The following is a 15631-nucleotide window of genomic DNA, read 5'->3' on the forward strand; positions in this document are numbered from 1 at the left end:
CAAGCCCAATCCCTGAAAGACACCCCCACACCATAATCCCCCCTCCACCAAATGACTTGGACCAGTGCATAAAGCAAGGTCCATAAAGGCATGGATGAGTGAGTTTGGGATGGAGGAACTTGACTGTCCTACACATAGTCCTGACCTCAACCCGACAGAACAATTTTGGGATGAATTAGAGCAGAGATTGAGAGTCAGGCCTTCTTGTCCAACAACAGTGACTGACCTCACAAATGCGCTATGGAAGAATGGTCAAACATTCCCATAGATACACTCCTAAACCTTGTGGACATCCTTCCCAGAAGAGTTGAAGCTGTTATAGCTGCAAAGGGTGGGCCAACTCAATATTGAACCCTACAGACTAAGACTGGAATGCCATTAAAGTTCATGTGTGTGTAAAGGCAGGCGTCCCAATACTTTTGGTAACATAGATGTGTATCTGCATCAAATATAAATTCACAAGCACCACTCATGAACTACACAGCAACTGTAATGAAATGTGCAGCATTTATGTGTACAGATTATGCATTTCTCATCTGATCTTACAGGATATCTTTTATTCAGCAGCCAGATTTAGTGATTGCATGGCAACAGCAAGGTACAGATCATACATAACCACTGCAATAATGTGGGATTTCAGGAAAACTCTAAATAAATACATCAGTTATTGCAGTTATGTATTTATTAAACATCATTAAATGTATTTTATATTTAACTAGTGTAAGTACCTGAATTTGTCTTAAACCCATACGTTTGTAACTTCCTGTACAGCAACACAGAGAGTGACGGGCACCAGTAGTTATCAATTCATTTCTGCAGCATAAACATGTGCTGTTTTTAACCCCTTCATGCCTAAGGCTTTTTCTGACACTTGCTATTTAGAAGTTAAAAATCAGTATTTTTTGCTCGAAAATTACTTAGAACCCACAAACATTTTATATATATGTTTTGGCAGAGACCCTAGAAAATAAAATGGCGATCATTGCAATATTTTATGTTAATATTGTTCATATATCATCATATTGCTGATTGAAAGAATTTTTTCTTTGGATTGTTGGACTTTATGATTATCATTGTTTTTGCACTTGATTCATTTATTTGAATTTGTTTAGTTGGATTTAGCGCACCATAATATTTCACACATTCATATTCTTTTTTTCTGGTAGCAGCTTTATCACGGATCAGTGCACTTTTTTTTTTTCCTATACACATTAATATCTTATGTTACACTGTATTTGAGCAGCGGTCTTTCAAATGCAATTTTTTGGGAAGAAAAACACTTTCATGAATTAAAAAAAAAAAAAAAAAAAACCAGTAAAAAAGTTAGCCCAATTTTTTTGTATAATTGTGAAGGATGATGTGACGCCGAGTAAATAGATACCTAACATGTCATGCTCTAAAATTGCAAACACTCGTGGGATGGCGACAAACTATAAATACTTTTCTCCATAGACGGCGCTTTCGCTTTAAAATTTTCTACAGGTTACCTGTTTAGAGTTACAGAGGAGCTCTTGTACTAGAATTATTGTGCTCACTCTAACAATCGCAACGACACCTCACGTGTGTGGTTTGAAGACTGTTTACATTTGAAGGCATGACGTACGTATGAGTTTGCTTCTGCACAAGAGCACAAAGGGATAGATGCTTCACATTTTTTTTCTTATTTTTACATTGTCCCTTTACATCCCTTGTGACAGTAATAGGCAGTGACAGGTACTATTTATGGAGCGATCTGGGGTCTATGAGAACCAAAATCCCTCCTTTGCACTTAAAAGCATTCAAAACACCAAGTTTGGCAGTTTTGAATACTGTCATTTTTTCTTAATCTGGCGCCTTTAAAGTGATTGTAAAAGTCTTGTTTTTAAAAAAAAAAATAACAAACATGTTATACTTATCTGCTATGTTCAGTTGGTTTTGCACAGAGTGGCCCGGATCCTCCTATTCTTGGGTCACTCTTCAGTGCTCCTGGCCCCTCCCTCCTGTTGAGTGCCTCCACAGCAAGCAGCTTACTATGGGGGTACCCAAGCCAAGTCACAGCTCCCTGTGTCCAGACATGGAGCCGCAACCTGCCCCCCCTCTCTCCTGATTGACAGCGGGAGCCAATCGCGCCACGCTGCTGTCTCAGCCAATGAGGAGGAGAGTCCCGGGCAGCTGAGACACTCCGGCAACATCGCTGGATAAAGATGGGCTCAGGTAAGGATTAGGGGGGCTGCTGCACACAAAAGGTTTTTTTCCTAATGCATAGAATGCATTAAGATAAAAAAAAATTTGCCTTTACAATCCCTTAAAGTCTTCAGTAAAGCGGAAGTAATGTCATGACATTGCTTCCAGGTTACTAGATCCGAGACCCAATCAATGCGGATTCGTTTGGGTCTCTGGGCAGGCGGCGGACGTGTCGGCTGGTCGATCGGTACTTCCAGTAGGACAGGAGAGCCTGGACGAGCAGCGGAAGGTGGCGGGAAACATTCCCTCCCGCTGCTTGTAATAACAGCCGCATCAGTTGTTATGAAAAGAAAGCCAACCATCTTGTCTAAAAAACAGATTGCAGGCATCACCCCAGTACAACACTTTGAAGCTGAAGGCCACATATTTGCGTTACTTCGACGTCAAGACACTTTAAACATGCTGATAGAAGGAAGAAGGAATGGCCTAATCAGTTTTCTGCTGCAGGTTGGGTTTTTTTTTCACATAGGTTTTATTTCAAGCTGTGCTGCTGCAGCTGAGTCGGAGGATCTTGGCATGCTGTGTGTCAGGTCACACTTGCCACCATAGGTGTGCAAAGCCTATTGCATTAGGGTGTGCACCTCAAAGCTCAAACACATATGTGTGTGTGCGCGCATGTGTATTTATACTGACGGTGTCAGTAGGGCAGCGGATGGTGTAGTTTGTATTTTTTTAATTTTTTACAATATTTTTATTATTTTTTAGAATTTTATTTTTTTATAGTTCTTTACCAATTTTTTTAGGAGCCCTGTTAGGGGGCTTTGGTGAAATATCAGGGGTTTAAACAGGGAATCTGCATCACACACGGTAGGGTGTGCCCAGGCCTATGCTGGCCACACAGAAACACAATCTTCTGGCAGGCCAAACTGATCCTATATCTGTATGTCAGCTGTGTATTTAGATGCCAGCCTGGAGTTCATTCAGCTTCAAATGCATAGTGTGAACATTTCTTGTCAGCCTGCAGTTTTACATATTTAAATAATGCACATACCTTTCCACACCACAGGTAACACACAGAATCAGTCTTCAGCACAAAGACGTCATTGGAATTAAGAGATGCTGCTCTGGCTGGGACCTCTGTGGCCTTTGTGTTGTATTCATCAGTTCCTCTAACCTGGAACAGTCTGATAGGAGGCTCTGGTTGTACTTTGTCAGTTCGACTTGTTCCTCCCTGCACAAAATATGAACATATTATTTAGACAATACACATAAATGCCTACACAGCTCCAAGATTTGCACTGCACTAGAAGGAAAAAGGAGGAAGAAAAAAATTGAAGGAAAAGAAAATGTTAAATTATAATGTGGCAATAAAATGTTTCATTTACGCCAGTAAGCCATAACTTGATGACCACTGACAGGTTAAATTAAAACTTCTGGATTATCTCATTACAATGATATCTGAAAGTGGGTGGGATATATTAGGCAGGAAGTAAACATGTTGTCTCTGAAGTTGTGTTGAAAGCAAAAAAAAAAAAAAAAAAATGGACATCACAGTTTGTTGTGTATGGGGCTGCATAGCTTCAGACCAGTCAGGGTGGCCATGCTGACCCATGTTCACAGCCAAAAGTGCCTACACTGGGCACATGCGCATCAGAACTAGACCAAGGAGCAATTGAAGGAGGTGGCCTGGTCTGATGAATCCCATTTTCTTTTAAATGTGGATGGCTGGGTGTGTGTGCTTGGGGAATAGATGGCACCAGAATGCAGTATGGGAAGAAGGCAACCCAGTGGAGGCAGTGTGATGGCTTGGGGCTTGGGCAATGTTCTGCTGGGAAACCATGGGTCCTGCCATTCATGTGGATGTTACTTGACATGTGCCACCTACCTAAACACTGTTGCTGATCAAGTACACTCCTTCATGGAAATAGTTTTTTTCCCTAATGGCAGTGGCCTCTTTCAGCCGCACTGCAAAAAAATGGTTCAAGAATGGTTTGAGAAACAATACAATGGGTTTGAGGTTTTGACGTGACCTCCAAACTCTCCAGATTTCAATCCAATCTAGCAAAGGTGGACTGTGCTTGAAAAACAAGTCAAATCCATGGAGGCCACACCTTGAAATTTACAGGATTTAAAGGATCTGCTACTGATGTAATGATGCCGGATACCACAGCGTTCCATCAGAGGTCTAGTGGCATCCATGCCTTGGCGAGTCAAGGCTGTTTTGTCAACAAAAGGGCGACCTATTCAATATTGGGGGGTGGTCATAAAGTTATGGCTGATCAATGTATATTTCTAATGTGCCTAAAAATACAATTTTCAGTGGTATTTGAAAACTGAATTGATATCTCTAATAATGTACTTTAAAGCCAGCATTGATTGTGTCATACAGTATTAAGTGCCTGGCTTCAGGTTCTTTTGTCTTGTGCCCAGTGCTAAATCAATGTGTAAATCAGCACACTGCTAAATCAATGTGTAAACCAGCACACTGCTAAATCAATGTGTAAATCAGCACACTGCTAAATCAATGTGTAAACCAGCACACTGCTAAATCAATGTGTAAATCAGCACACTGCTAAATCAATGTGTAAATCAGCACACTGCTAAATCAATGTGTAAATCAGCACACTGCTAAATCAATGTGTAAACCAGCACACTGCTAAATCAATGTGTAAATCAGCACAGTGCTAAATCAATGTGTAAATCAGCACACTGCTAAATCAATGTGTAAATCAGCACACTGCTAAATCAATGTGTAAACCAGCACACTGCTAAATCAATGTGTAAACCAGCACACTGCTAAATAAATGTGTAAACCAGCACACTGCTAAATAAATGTGTAAACCAGCACACTGCTAAATCAATGTGTAAACCAGCACACTGCTAAATCAATGTGTAAACCAGCACACTGCTAAATCAATGTGTAAATCAGCACACTGCTAAATCAATGTGTAAACCAGCACACTGCTAAATCAATGTGTAAATCAGCACACTGCTTAATCAATGTGTAAACCAGCACACTGCTAAATCAATGTGTAAATCAGCACACTCCTAAATCAATGTGTAAACCAGCACACTGCTAAATCAATGTGTAAATCAGTACACTGCTAAATCAATGTGTAAACCAGCACACTGCTAAATCAATGTGTAAACCAGCACACTTCTTACTGTGTTCAGTTAAACCTGTTATGTGATCCAGTGCAGCATCTTTATATTCTTCCAGTGCCAACCTGAGTTACACAGACAGAGCAAACACCAGACTGCTAGAGGCCTCATAAACGTGACAGTTGGATTGCTTGCTATGGGAACATCAGACTATTTTATATGAGCTATATACAGTATTATGAATACATGTCAAAATCTGTTTTAGCATTCCAGATTTATTATTCCGATAGTTTGAAAATATAAATCTAACCTCGTATATGATCATCTTTCCTTTGAAGATAGCTTGGAAGTGTTTTGGCTCCTTCCCCATTGTCACACGTATTTGAACTGGCTGGTCTTGGTACTTGCGGTCCAGTTCTACTGCATGAAAAGCACATGCTGTGATCTCATCTTGAGTAGCATGGCGGCCCTGTCCAGGGATAAATATTAATACATTACACTGACATCGTGTAAGGAGAAAAACAAAAAACACATTGCACTCATAGTTCCATGCATCAAGAAAAGGGGACCTCAATGTACAGATCTGCCAAACAACATTCTTCTGTATAGAAAACATATAAATACATATTCGTGAGTTGTTGTATCGACCAATGAGTTTGCATTTTTGTCTATCCAGTCCTAAGATTTATACAGCTCTGCCACACATCACAGCCCTGTTTGATAAGGAAGAGGACCTGATTTTTCTCTGCTGCTTTCCAGTAACACTTACAGGTCTCCTTTCCACCCCCCAGCCTGTAAGTGGGCAGTGAAAAGAGAATTAGCAGACTAATCAGTTCATCACTTCGTCTATCACTCTGCTCTCTCTTCCTATCAGCATGCTCCTTGTACTACAACACAGCGGATTGGTTACTTATTGTGCTTTTCCCTCCCCAAGTCTGAGGTCTGCTGTACAGGGACTGCAAGACAGATACCAAGTAAAAGTTAGGTACTTCCACATCTTCCATTAAAAAAAAAAAAAAAAAAAGAAATATAAGGATGTAGTGATGAGTGCAAAGATGCATTAATTGTTGTCTTATATATCTGCTTGGAGTGCAGCTTTGAATCAGATTTACAAAACAAGGCAAAGTCGAGGGAAATATTTTCTAGCAATTATGACTTTTCAATGGTTTAGAGATGTCAGGCAAAGATACCTGCTGGTTGCTGCAGGTTTACAGGATGCTTTCATCCTTATATAATACATTTTAATGAAAGATACATTATTTTAAAAATAGATGTATTTAGGTAGCCCAGAAGCACTACATTTTGTAAAGTAAGGGCAAACAAATTGATTATTCCTTACTTATGGCTATTTTATTTGCAGTCTTCTTTTAAAGGGAATATTCCACTTACCAGCCACATGTATAGCAAGTAATTTGGCTTCCCAGATTTAATGTAGGTATACAGCACTAAGTAACAATCCCCTCCATAGAATCTTCCATATGTTTTTGGATCAACTTCCTTAAGCTCCAGGTTTTCCACTCTCCAGACCTGTGAAGGAAAGTTTTATATTTTCTAAGCTTTAAATTCACATAAGTTCTTTTCTATTAGTTCACTACTAATGATGCTCCCCCATGAATTGCTGACTTACCTGCACATTCCCAGAAGCATCATCCACCATCCTCTGTTCTGCTGCCAACTCTGGTCTGGCGTACAACTGGTTAATGTCAAATTTAACTTGATCCACCTTGGCTGAAAACAAACTTGCCATTAGAATACAACAGAAAACATGTTATGGTATGCGTAGCCGTCATCTCCATTCCACGTTATATATTTAAAAAAATATATAGGGGAGATTTACTAAAACCGATGCACATGGAATCTTCAGAAGCTATGCATAGTAACCAATCAGCTTTCAGGTTTTATTGTCCAAGCTTAATTGAACAAGCTGAGGTTAAGCTGAATGGTTACTATGCACAGCTGCTCCAGATTCTGTGTGCACCAGTTTTAATAAATTTCCCCCTATATATTTTATTAGGGAGATTTTCCATAAGGCCCCTTTCACGCAGGCTTTCCGATCCGGTCTGCCTGTCAGTTAATCAGGCAGATCAGACCCTCCAATCTCCCCTATGTCCGCTGACATCCGCTGCTATCCGATCCTGTCCGCAAAATCCAGATGAATGGTGGTCCTATTTTCCATCCATCTGGCGGATTGGATCAGATGAAAACAGACAGGTGGTCCGTTTTCACCAGATTTCCCCATAGAGGAGAGTGGGGGGCTCAACGGGCATCAGCGGTACGATCCCCTGATGGGCAAGCAGATTCTGTTAAGTGGAGGCGCCCGCGTAAAAGGGGCCTAAATGGTACACACCGAATCTGGTTTAGCTGTGCATAGTAACCAATCAGCTTAACTTCAGCTGTTCAATTAGCTTTGATAATAAAACCTGGAAGCTGGTTGGTTACTATGTACAGCTGCACCAGATTCTGTGTTCACCAGCTTTATCTCCCCATATTGTGTATGAAGATTTTAAGCTTTTTCTGAATTTTAACTTGTAAAAAATCATACCAATCTTCCCCACGTTGTATGTCTTTCCAAGTCCTTGTGTCTCCCCAAAATCCCTCCAGTTCTGAAATAATTGTTTGAACATGGCAGACTCGGCTCCATCATTCACAACCTCCACATTGGTAGTAGCAGGATATCCCTTGGCTTGGATGAAGCCCTACAAGTAATAATAGTAAACATCATAAATATCAAAATGTAGTGAATTAAAATATTGCTATGATGGCAGTAGCCCAATGACTTATCAAAATCCAGCTTTTTTACATGCCAGTCATGTTTGAGTTTGATACGCTTTAAGAAATTTGTAGAGGGTGACAAGTAATCATACTACTTCATTTCTCAATTTAGAGAAATTGGGTTGATCAGATCCAAATTTATTAATAGCTACAGTAGGCCTGTGTTTTTAGGTGGTAGGGGAATCCTTTTCCTGTAAAGTTATAAGCCATTTTCCTTTTTCTGTTATCAATAGAACTACAGCCACCTCATATGAGATTAGTTACACATTGTTACAATATTCTAAGCCAGGTTGGAATCAGTAAAACAAGAAAATGTTCTATGTAAATGCAGTGGTGTATTTTGGTTTTGTGCTGCCCTAGGCAAGACTAAAATTGGGCTCCCCCCCCCATGTAAAGGGGTGGGTGAGGGGGGGTATGAGAGAGAGAGGGTGGGTGAGGGAGGGAGGGGGGATGAGAGAGAGGGGGGGTGAGAGAGAGAGAGAGAGAGAGAGGGGGGAATGAGGGAGGGAGGGGGGATGAAAGAGAGAGGGGGATGAGAGAGAGGGGGGAATGAGAGAGAGAGGGGGGATGAGAGAGAGTGGGGGAATGAGGGGGTGAGAGAGAGAGAGGGGGGGAGAGAGAGGGGGGATGAGACAGAGAGGGGGGTGAGGGGGGAGGAGAGCGAGAGAGGGGGGATGAGAGAGAGAGGAGGATGATAAAGAGAGAGGGGTGAAAGAGAGAGAGGGAGGGAGAGAGAGAAGAGGGGTGAGAGACAGAGAGGGGGGTGAAAGAGAAGGGGATGAGAGAGGCGGTCCTAGCAACCAGTGGCCAATAGAGTCTCAGGTGGGAGGGGGTGGCTTTTTTGCTGCCCCCCAGCAAAGTGGGGCCTTGTTGGCCTAGGCCAAAATACAGCACTGTGTAAATGTAGTGATCCTGGCAGAGGGGTTTTAGTTTGGGAACCAAATGTTATATGTCTGCAGGCTCCTGTGATAGAAATCTGGACCCAGTAATAAAATGCACACATTTTGTAATAAAAGTAATAAAATGCACACATTTTGTATATCCTCTGTTTTTCTATAAGTGAAATATTCTTTTCCATTGTGCTTACTTTTCAAGTAATTAATCACCTCTCCTGGACATAAACCCTGCCATAATATAAATACACGTTGTACCCAGCACTTGATCAACTGTTGCCCAGCAATCAGTGGTACATTATATCATCACCAAACTACAAATGCTTGAACAAATGTGTGTGGGATACTGTGGCCTCCACCGTCTTCCCCAGAGCCTCTCCCATACTCTACTACCCCCTCCCTGACAGCTTCCACCACACTCTTATTTACCACAACCACATACCCCGGGTTCCCATTATAACCACTCAATTCTTTAGATATCCCAACCATCCCTTCCGCTGTCTCACATACCATATCCCAATACCTATCCCCTTTCTAGATGCCATACGCCCCTATTTACATGGATCCCAGATATACCCCAGCAGACTTTGACATCCTTATACTGTAATTACCCTTCAGTGGGGTCTCACCCAAAGAGCTTTATGTGGTGGTAAGGAACCTTGCTGTGTCGTGCCCTCTCCCGATCCAGATCAGACAAACTCCATAGAACGGATATCTTACTTTTGTTCTTACAAAGTTCCCGCATGACTGCCTAATGTTACCTCTTGGTTTGATACTTTAATCAGCAGAGTAGGTGCCATTATGTTAACAGTTACCTTCTGTACCATGGTATGTTATTGTACTGCCTTCAGAATTGTTAAAAATGGTAAAAATACTTTTCAACGAAAAATACTTGTGGAAAAAAAAACCTATAACAATTCACAATTGTTTATGCTTTTACTTGCTCCCAGTCATTGAAAAACAAAGAAACCAAGCATCACCATGACATCCAGGGGACTAGCATTTTTTTTAGAAGGTTGGGGGCGATAATCCACATATTTTTCTAATAACAGGTGCACCTTGGCTTCTTGGCAGACTTTGGGCTAATTCACCAAGGGTTATATTTCAGGTATGGGTGGATGCTATTGGGCTGAATATTCCCATTACTTCTTTTATTTTAGGACTACAGCGCTGAGATTACCTAAAAAACAAACTAACTATTTTACAATCCCAGAAAAAACACACTTTAAATTCAGCGAGGCACATTGCATCAGATTTAATTCCTGTGACAGATTAGTATAAAATGGCAAGTTAAAAATTTTCAACATATTGGGGGCGATTTCATAAAACTGGTGAAGCTTTGAATAGAAACCAATCAGCTTTCAGGTCTTATTATCAAAGCTTAATTGAACAATCTGATGTTAGAAGGTGATTGGCTGGCTACCATGCACAGCTGCACCAGAGTCGGATTGCTCCATTTGTAGTAGATCTTCCCCACTATTTCAAGCCAACCTATTCAGCGGACTTTGAAGTCAGGCACACAAAGATTAATTCACAGGCAAGTGTCAATATATTGCTCGTATTTATTGTTCAAAAAATAACAGTAAGATTCTAAGGGTATATCAAACAGTAATTACAATTTCTAGCCCTTGTACTCGGGGCTGTCAATCTGCAGTGTGTCCCTCACTGCATTTTAGAAAACCCTGGAGGGTCAGGTGCAGTGTCCAGTCCCGCTGAAGGCAGCCCATGAAAGTCTATGGCAGACCGCGGCTGAATAGGGTGGTACCAGTGCCAAGGGCCCTTTGCGTTCAGGGACAAAGATCCACAACAAAGAAGACCTGACACTTCCTCACTGTTGCAAAGTAATTACACTGGTCCTGCCTGGGAAGCAGAATTCAATCCACCTGGCAGTCCACCACGAAAATCTGGTTTTGCCTGGCTGCCATTATTACAATCCCATGGCAATAATGGGGGGGGGGGGGGACTATTGTAGATTAAACAGTAATCACCAGCAAGTATCAAGTAGGAGTTTGACATACTGGAAGGTGCTCAGTCATAAGGTTCATAACTAAAAACCTTTGCAAAATGTGTATGGGCACAAGTAACACTCCAACCATTATGACTCCCTGCAATCTTTGGGGCCTGTTTGTCCAACTGCCTGATAGAACAAGCTTCAAACACACTTCACCCCATCACAGTGACTTTAAATGAGATCACCCATTGAATATCATACAGCAAAGACCCTCTTCTGTGGCTGTATATTATCTTTAATATTTTAATTAAATATAGATATCTATACTGTATACAGAGTGGAGCTCATTGCTGGATTGAGTGACTTACTACTGCTCGGCTAAAAGCTGCCTTCTTCTCTTCAGCACTGGAATCTTTACCTCTCCAGACAAAAATCTTTATTCCTCCTTGATCCAGGATGTGGCAGTCCTGTAGAATTGAGTATACATAGGTCAAATGATGGTGCCATAATGGGTATACTTATGGTTATGGTACAATTTAATCATTTCCTCAAAATATTTTCGCAATTGTATATTGGTACAGGGGATAGAGTCACCTCTGCCATGTTACAAGAAACATCTAGAGACATCTTCCATGCTACAAGAGACAATGATTACCATTGATATGTAACCAGGAATTGTTAGAGACCACACGAATGTTACCAGAGCCTGATAGCAACCATCGTCATGTCACAAGAGCAGAGTTGTATAAAGTACTCGAAACCCATACTTGAGTAAAAGTACAAGTGCTCGATCAAAAAGTGACTTGAGTAGAAGTGTAAGTGCTCGATCAAAAAGTGACTTGAGTAGAAGTGGAAGTGCTCGATCAAAAAGTGACTTGAGTAGAAGTACTAAAGTATTCAATATTTTTTGTACTTAAGTATTGCAAGTAGTTTTTTAAAAATGTTGCTACTCAAGTACTGAAAGTAAAAGTACAAGTACTGTGTTATGTAGTTATTAAAGAAAGAAGTCAAAACTTTGAACATCGTATTGTTTTTTATTATTTCAAATGCAGCTTTTATTTATACATACAGTAGCATTTATTTTCGTATGCGCTGATAATACACATGTTTTGAGCTTCATGAAACCTGCCATCTACTGTTCTGGCAGTGGTAATTTTTATAATTGTAACTAGTAACTATGCAGCACAAAAAAAAATATCGGAGTAGAAGTATTGAAGTCATTGAAAAAAATGTAGTGAAGTAAAAGTGGAAGTAGGAGAAAAAAATTCTACTCTAGGAAAGTACAGATACCGCCTTTCGGTACTCAAGCACAGTAGTGAAGTAGTTCTACTTAGTTACTATACATCTCTGCACAAGAGACTGATTGACAACATGTTACAAAAGACTTATGAGTGTTCGGTAGCATGTTGCAAGAGACTAAAACATTAGCACAAAGCTTCTATGTTTTGCTTCTATGTAACCCACTTACCTGGTGCTGCAGCAAATCCTGGGTAAGAGGTTTTGTTGCAATTTCTTGTACTACCAAATCCCCGTCTTTTTCAAAAACACTGTAAAAAAAAAAAATTAGATTGAAAGACTGCTACAATACTATCTATCTATCTATCTATCTATCTATCTATCTATCTATCTATCTATCTATCTATCTATCTATCTATCTATCTATCTATCTATCTATCTATCTTACTGTGCAAACGTTTTAGGCAGGTGTGAATAAAATTCTGTAAAGTAAGAATGCTTTCAAAATTTAAATTGTTTATTTTTATCAATTTACAAAATGCAAAGTGAGTGACCAGAAGAAAAAGCTAAATCATATCAATATTTGGCTTGACTGCCCTTTATCTTCAAATCAGCATCAGTTCTTACACTTCCACACTTTGTACACTTCAGGGATTTTGTAGGAATAGAGTCAGGTTTATGATTAACCAATTATATAAAGCAGGTGCTAATTATCGTCTATTTTATACATCAGTTGACACACACAAATTAACTGAAACAGAAACAGCTGTGTAGGAGGCTTAAAACTGGGTGAGGAACAGCCAAACTCTGCTACTTTGGGTCCTTTCACATGGGCGGTCCCATTTTTTTGCGGATGAAAAATTTACATAATGCATGTCAATGGGATTGCGGATGTCAGCGGATGACCATCCGCTGACATCCGATTTGCGTCCTTTCCTATCAATTCCGTTTTTTGGAATGGAAGAGAACCCTGTTTTTCTTCTGTTTAAAAAACGGAATGGACGCAAAAACGGATGTCAGTGGTGTCATCCGCTGACATCCGCATTCCCATTGACATGCATTATCTCCGTTTATCATCCACAAACGGATGGGATGATAAACTGACATACGGACCGAATGACAAGTGTCATCCATGTCCGTAAAAAAAAAAAAGTGCCGGAGCGGATCAAAAACAGTCCGCCCCGCGTGAAAGGACCCTAAGGGAAGGTTGTGGAAGACAGTTTCATGTCACAGGTCATACATCATGGCAAGACTGAGCACAGCACCAAGATACAAGACACAAGGTCTCTCCCAGGCAAAGATTTCAAAGCAGACCAGGGTTTCAAGATGTGCTGTTCACGCTCTTTTGAAGAAGCACAAATAAGCTGGCAACATTGAAGACTGTAGACATAGTGGTTGGCTAAGGAAAAATAATGCAGCAGATGAAAGGCACATCATGCTTAATTCCCTTCAACATCAGATGATATCCAGCAGTGACATCAGCACAGAAATGACAGAAACCAGTGGGACCCAGGTACACCCATGTACTGTCCGGAGAAGTCTGGCCAGAAGTGGTCCTAATGGGAGAATTACTGCCAAAAAGACATACCTATGATGTGGAAACAAGGCTAAGCGACTTAAGATATAACTAAAGGCAAAAACTTTTCCTGGTGCCTCCATGGCAGCATACTAGTGATAGAGCTCCGCCTCTACTCCTCCCTCAGGACTAGTGAGTAGCATAAAAGAAAGGCCCAGCCCCCTGTCCCATCATTCTCCTTTTTTTCCTCATACCTTCCTGACTGGTGAAGAATAAGCAGAATGTCCATACCTCTGCCTCCAGGCAGCTTTCCGCCGGGTTCAGCCTCTCCTGTGCGGAGTCCCGGTTCTTGGGTCGCTCAAAGCACTAATAAGGCCGGGAACCCCTTCTGTGGATCTTTGGGGTACAATTTGCAGTGTTTCCTCATAGGAACGCATACTGCCACTGTCTCTTTAAAAAATCTTTAAATGTTTGGCTTTGCAGGATTTTGCACAAGGACCGTCTTTTTTTTTTTTTTTTCTTCCTCCCCCCCTCTTTTCAGCTTGGATTCCCCTTTAGGTTTTCCAGTTCTTGTTTGTTTGTTTGTTTGTTTGTGTTCGTTTTCCTTGTTGTCTTTCCCTTCTCTTTCCCTCTTTTTCTTTTCCCTTCTTGCCTTTGTCTTACCTTTTCAGCCTGTCCCTTTAAGTTTTCTGTGAAGACATCCGATCCTGTGTAAATGGCTCCCAGTCCTGGGATTCCCCCTGCAGCGCCATGCAAATCGAGGCCGCCCCTTACTCCACAGAGCCTCGGCGTCTCTGCGGACCGCCTCGTAGGGCGGGGAGTAGGGCCCTACACGAGGAACGTTCTGCGCATGCGCGGGCGCATGCGCAGTGTGGTTGAGGCTCGGGCGGCCATCTTGGATGTGGGAACCAGGTGTAATTTTGCCCTGAGTTCCCACAGAAGCTAAGGGGAGGGGTTTGGTGCTCTCTTAGGCTGCTCTGCCTATTAAAGGGCCATTCCACCTGCTGTCCACCTGAAAGACAGCATCTTTCCCTGCTCCTACCGACTTGTTAAAGCCCTTGGTAGGTAGCACTTTGTAATACTTTTTTTTTTCCTCCGTCATCATTCCCATTTATTCCGTTTTTATTTGTCTTCAATAAAACTTTTTTTTTTTTTGTTCCTTCTTTTCTTCTCCCTTTTTCTGTTTTCCTTCTTGCGTTTTCCTCTCACAGCCGGTCCTTCTGCAACGCCCTACGATGAGCCACTCATCACGTAACCAAGATCCTCACAATAGGTATGGGACCACCTTTCTGTAAGTATTGAAGAAAGAAGGAAAAGAGTGCTTGTATGGACTAAATAGTGTCCTTTGTTCCAGCCCAACACACTCCAAAAGATCCGGGAAGTCTTCGAGGCACCGCGACCATGACAGTCCAGATCGCAGATCAAGATCTTCCCACTATAGATCCTCAGAAAGATCTAGGTCAAGATACCGTCACTCTCCTTCTCCGCCATCACATTCATCAAGGAAGAAGTGTTGGGCTTGTGGCGCGGTACCCTTACCTAGAAAACTAGTCTGCCAGGACTGTTTTCGGGACTACGCAGCCAACCGGGAGTTGGAAAACCAACAAGTGGTGGATCTGCTAAAGCAGACAATGAAGGATTCCCTTTCGGATTTAACAACTCTAGTACCCGCACAGGCGGCTCCCTCTGCAGCTCAAGTTCCGGACAGGGATGATAGCGCTCCAGGCCCCTCTGGGCTAAACCCTTCACGCGCTGCGGCTCCATTACTTGGGGAGGCATCTTCTGGTCACCTTTCGGAAGAATCCACAGAGGGGTCGGACCCGTCAGGCTTTAACTATGCCTTAATCCCACCTTTTATTCAGGCAGTAAAAACAGAAATTGCCTGGGAGGATCCTGAAGAACCCACTCCTAAGTCAAAAACGTATTTTCCCTTCCTTAAGAGGAAACAAGTATTCTTTCCTCTTATGGGCCAGATAAGAGAAATTATCGAAGAGGAAT

At 41.6% G+C, this 15631-nt stretch overlaps 1 protein-coding gene across 1 annotated transcript in view; it reads right to left on the minus strand.

Moving 5' to 3' along the window:
- Positions 1-15631, minus strand: part of VILL (villin like) — a 142301-nt gene that overhangs the window by 20857 nt on the left and 105813 nt on the right. The window contains exons 8-14 of the mRNA XM_082258399.1: positions 12350-12428; positions 11250-11348; positions 7808-7961; positions 6893-6993; positions 6655-6792; positions 5576-5734; positions 3215-3394 (exon numbers count right to left, since the gene is read on the minus strand). Coding sequence (XP_082114525.1) covers positions 3215-3394; positions 5576-5734; positions 6655-6792; positions 6893-6993; positions 7808-7961; positions 11250-11348; positions 12350-12428 — 910 coding nt within the window. The remainder of the gene's footprint in view (positions 1-3214; positions 3395-5575; positions 5735-6654; positions 6793-6892; positions 6994-7807; positions 7962-11249; positions 11349-12349; positions 12429-15631) is intronic.

The sequence above is a fragment of the Pelophylax lessonae genome, assembly GCF_965119305.1.
Source record: "Pelophylax lessonae genome assembly, chromosome: 5".
Classification (NCBI taxonomy): Eukaryota; Metazoa; Chordata; class Amphibia; order Anura; family Ranidae; genus Pelophylax; species Pelophylax lessonae.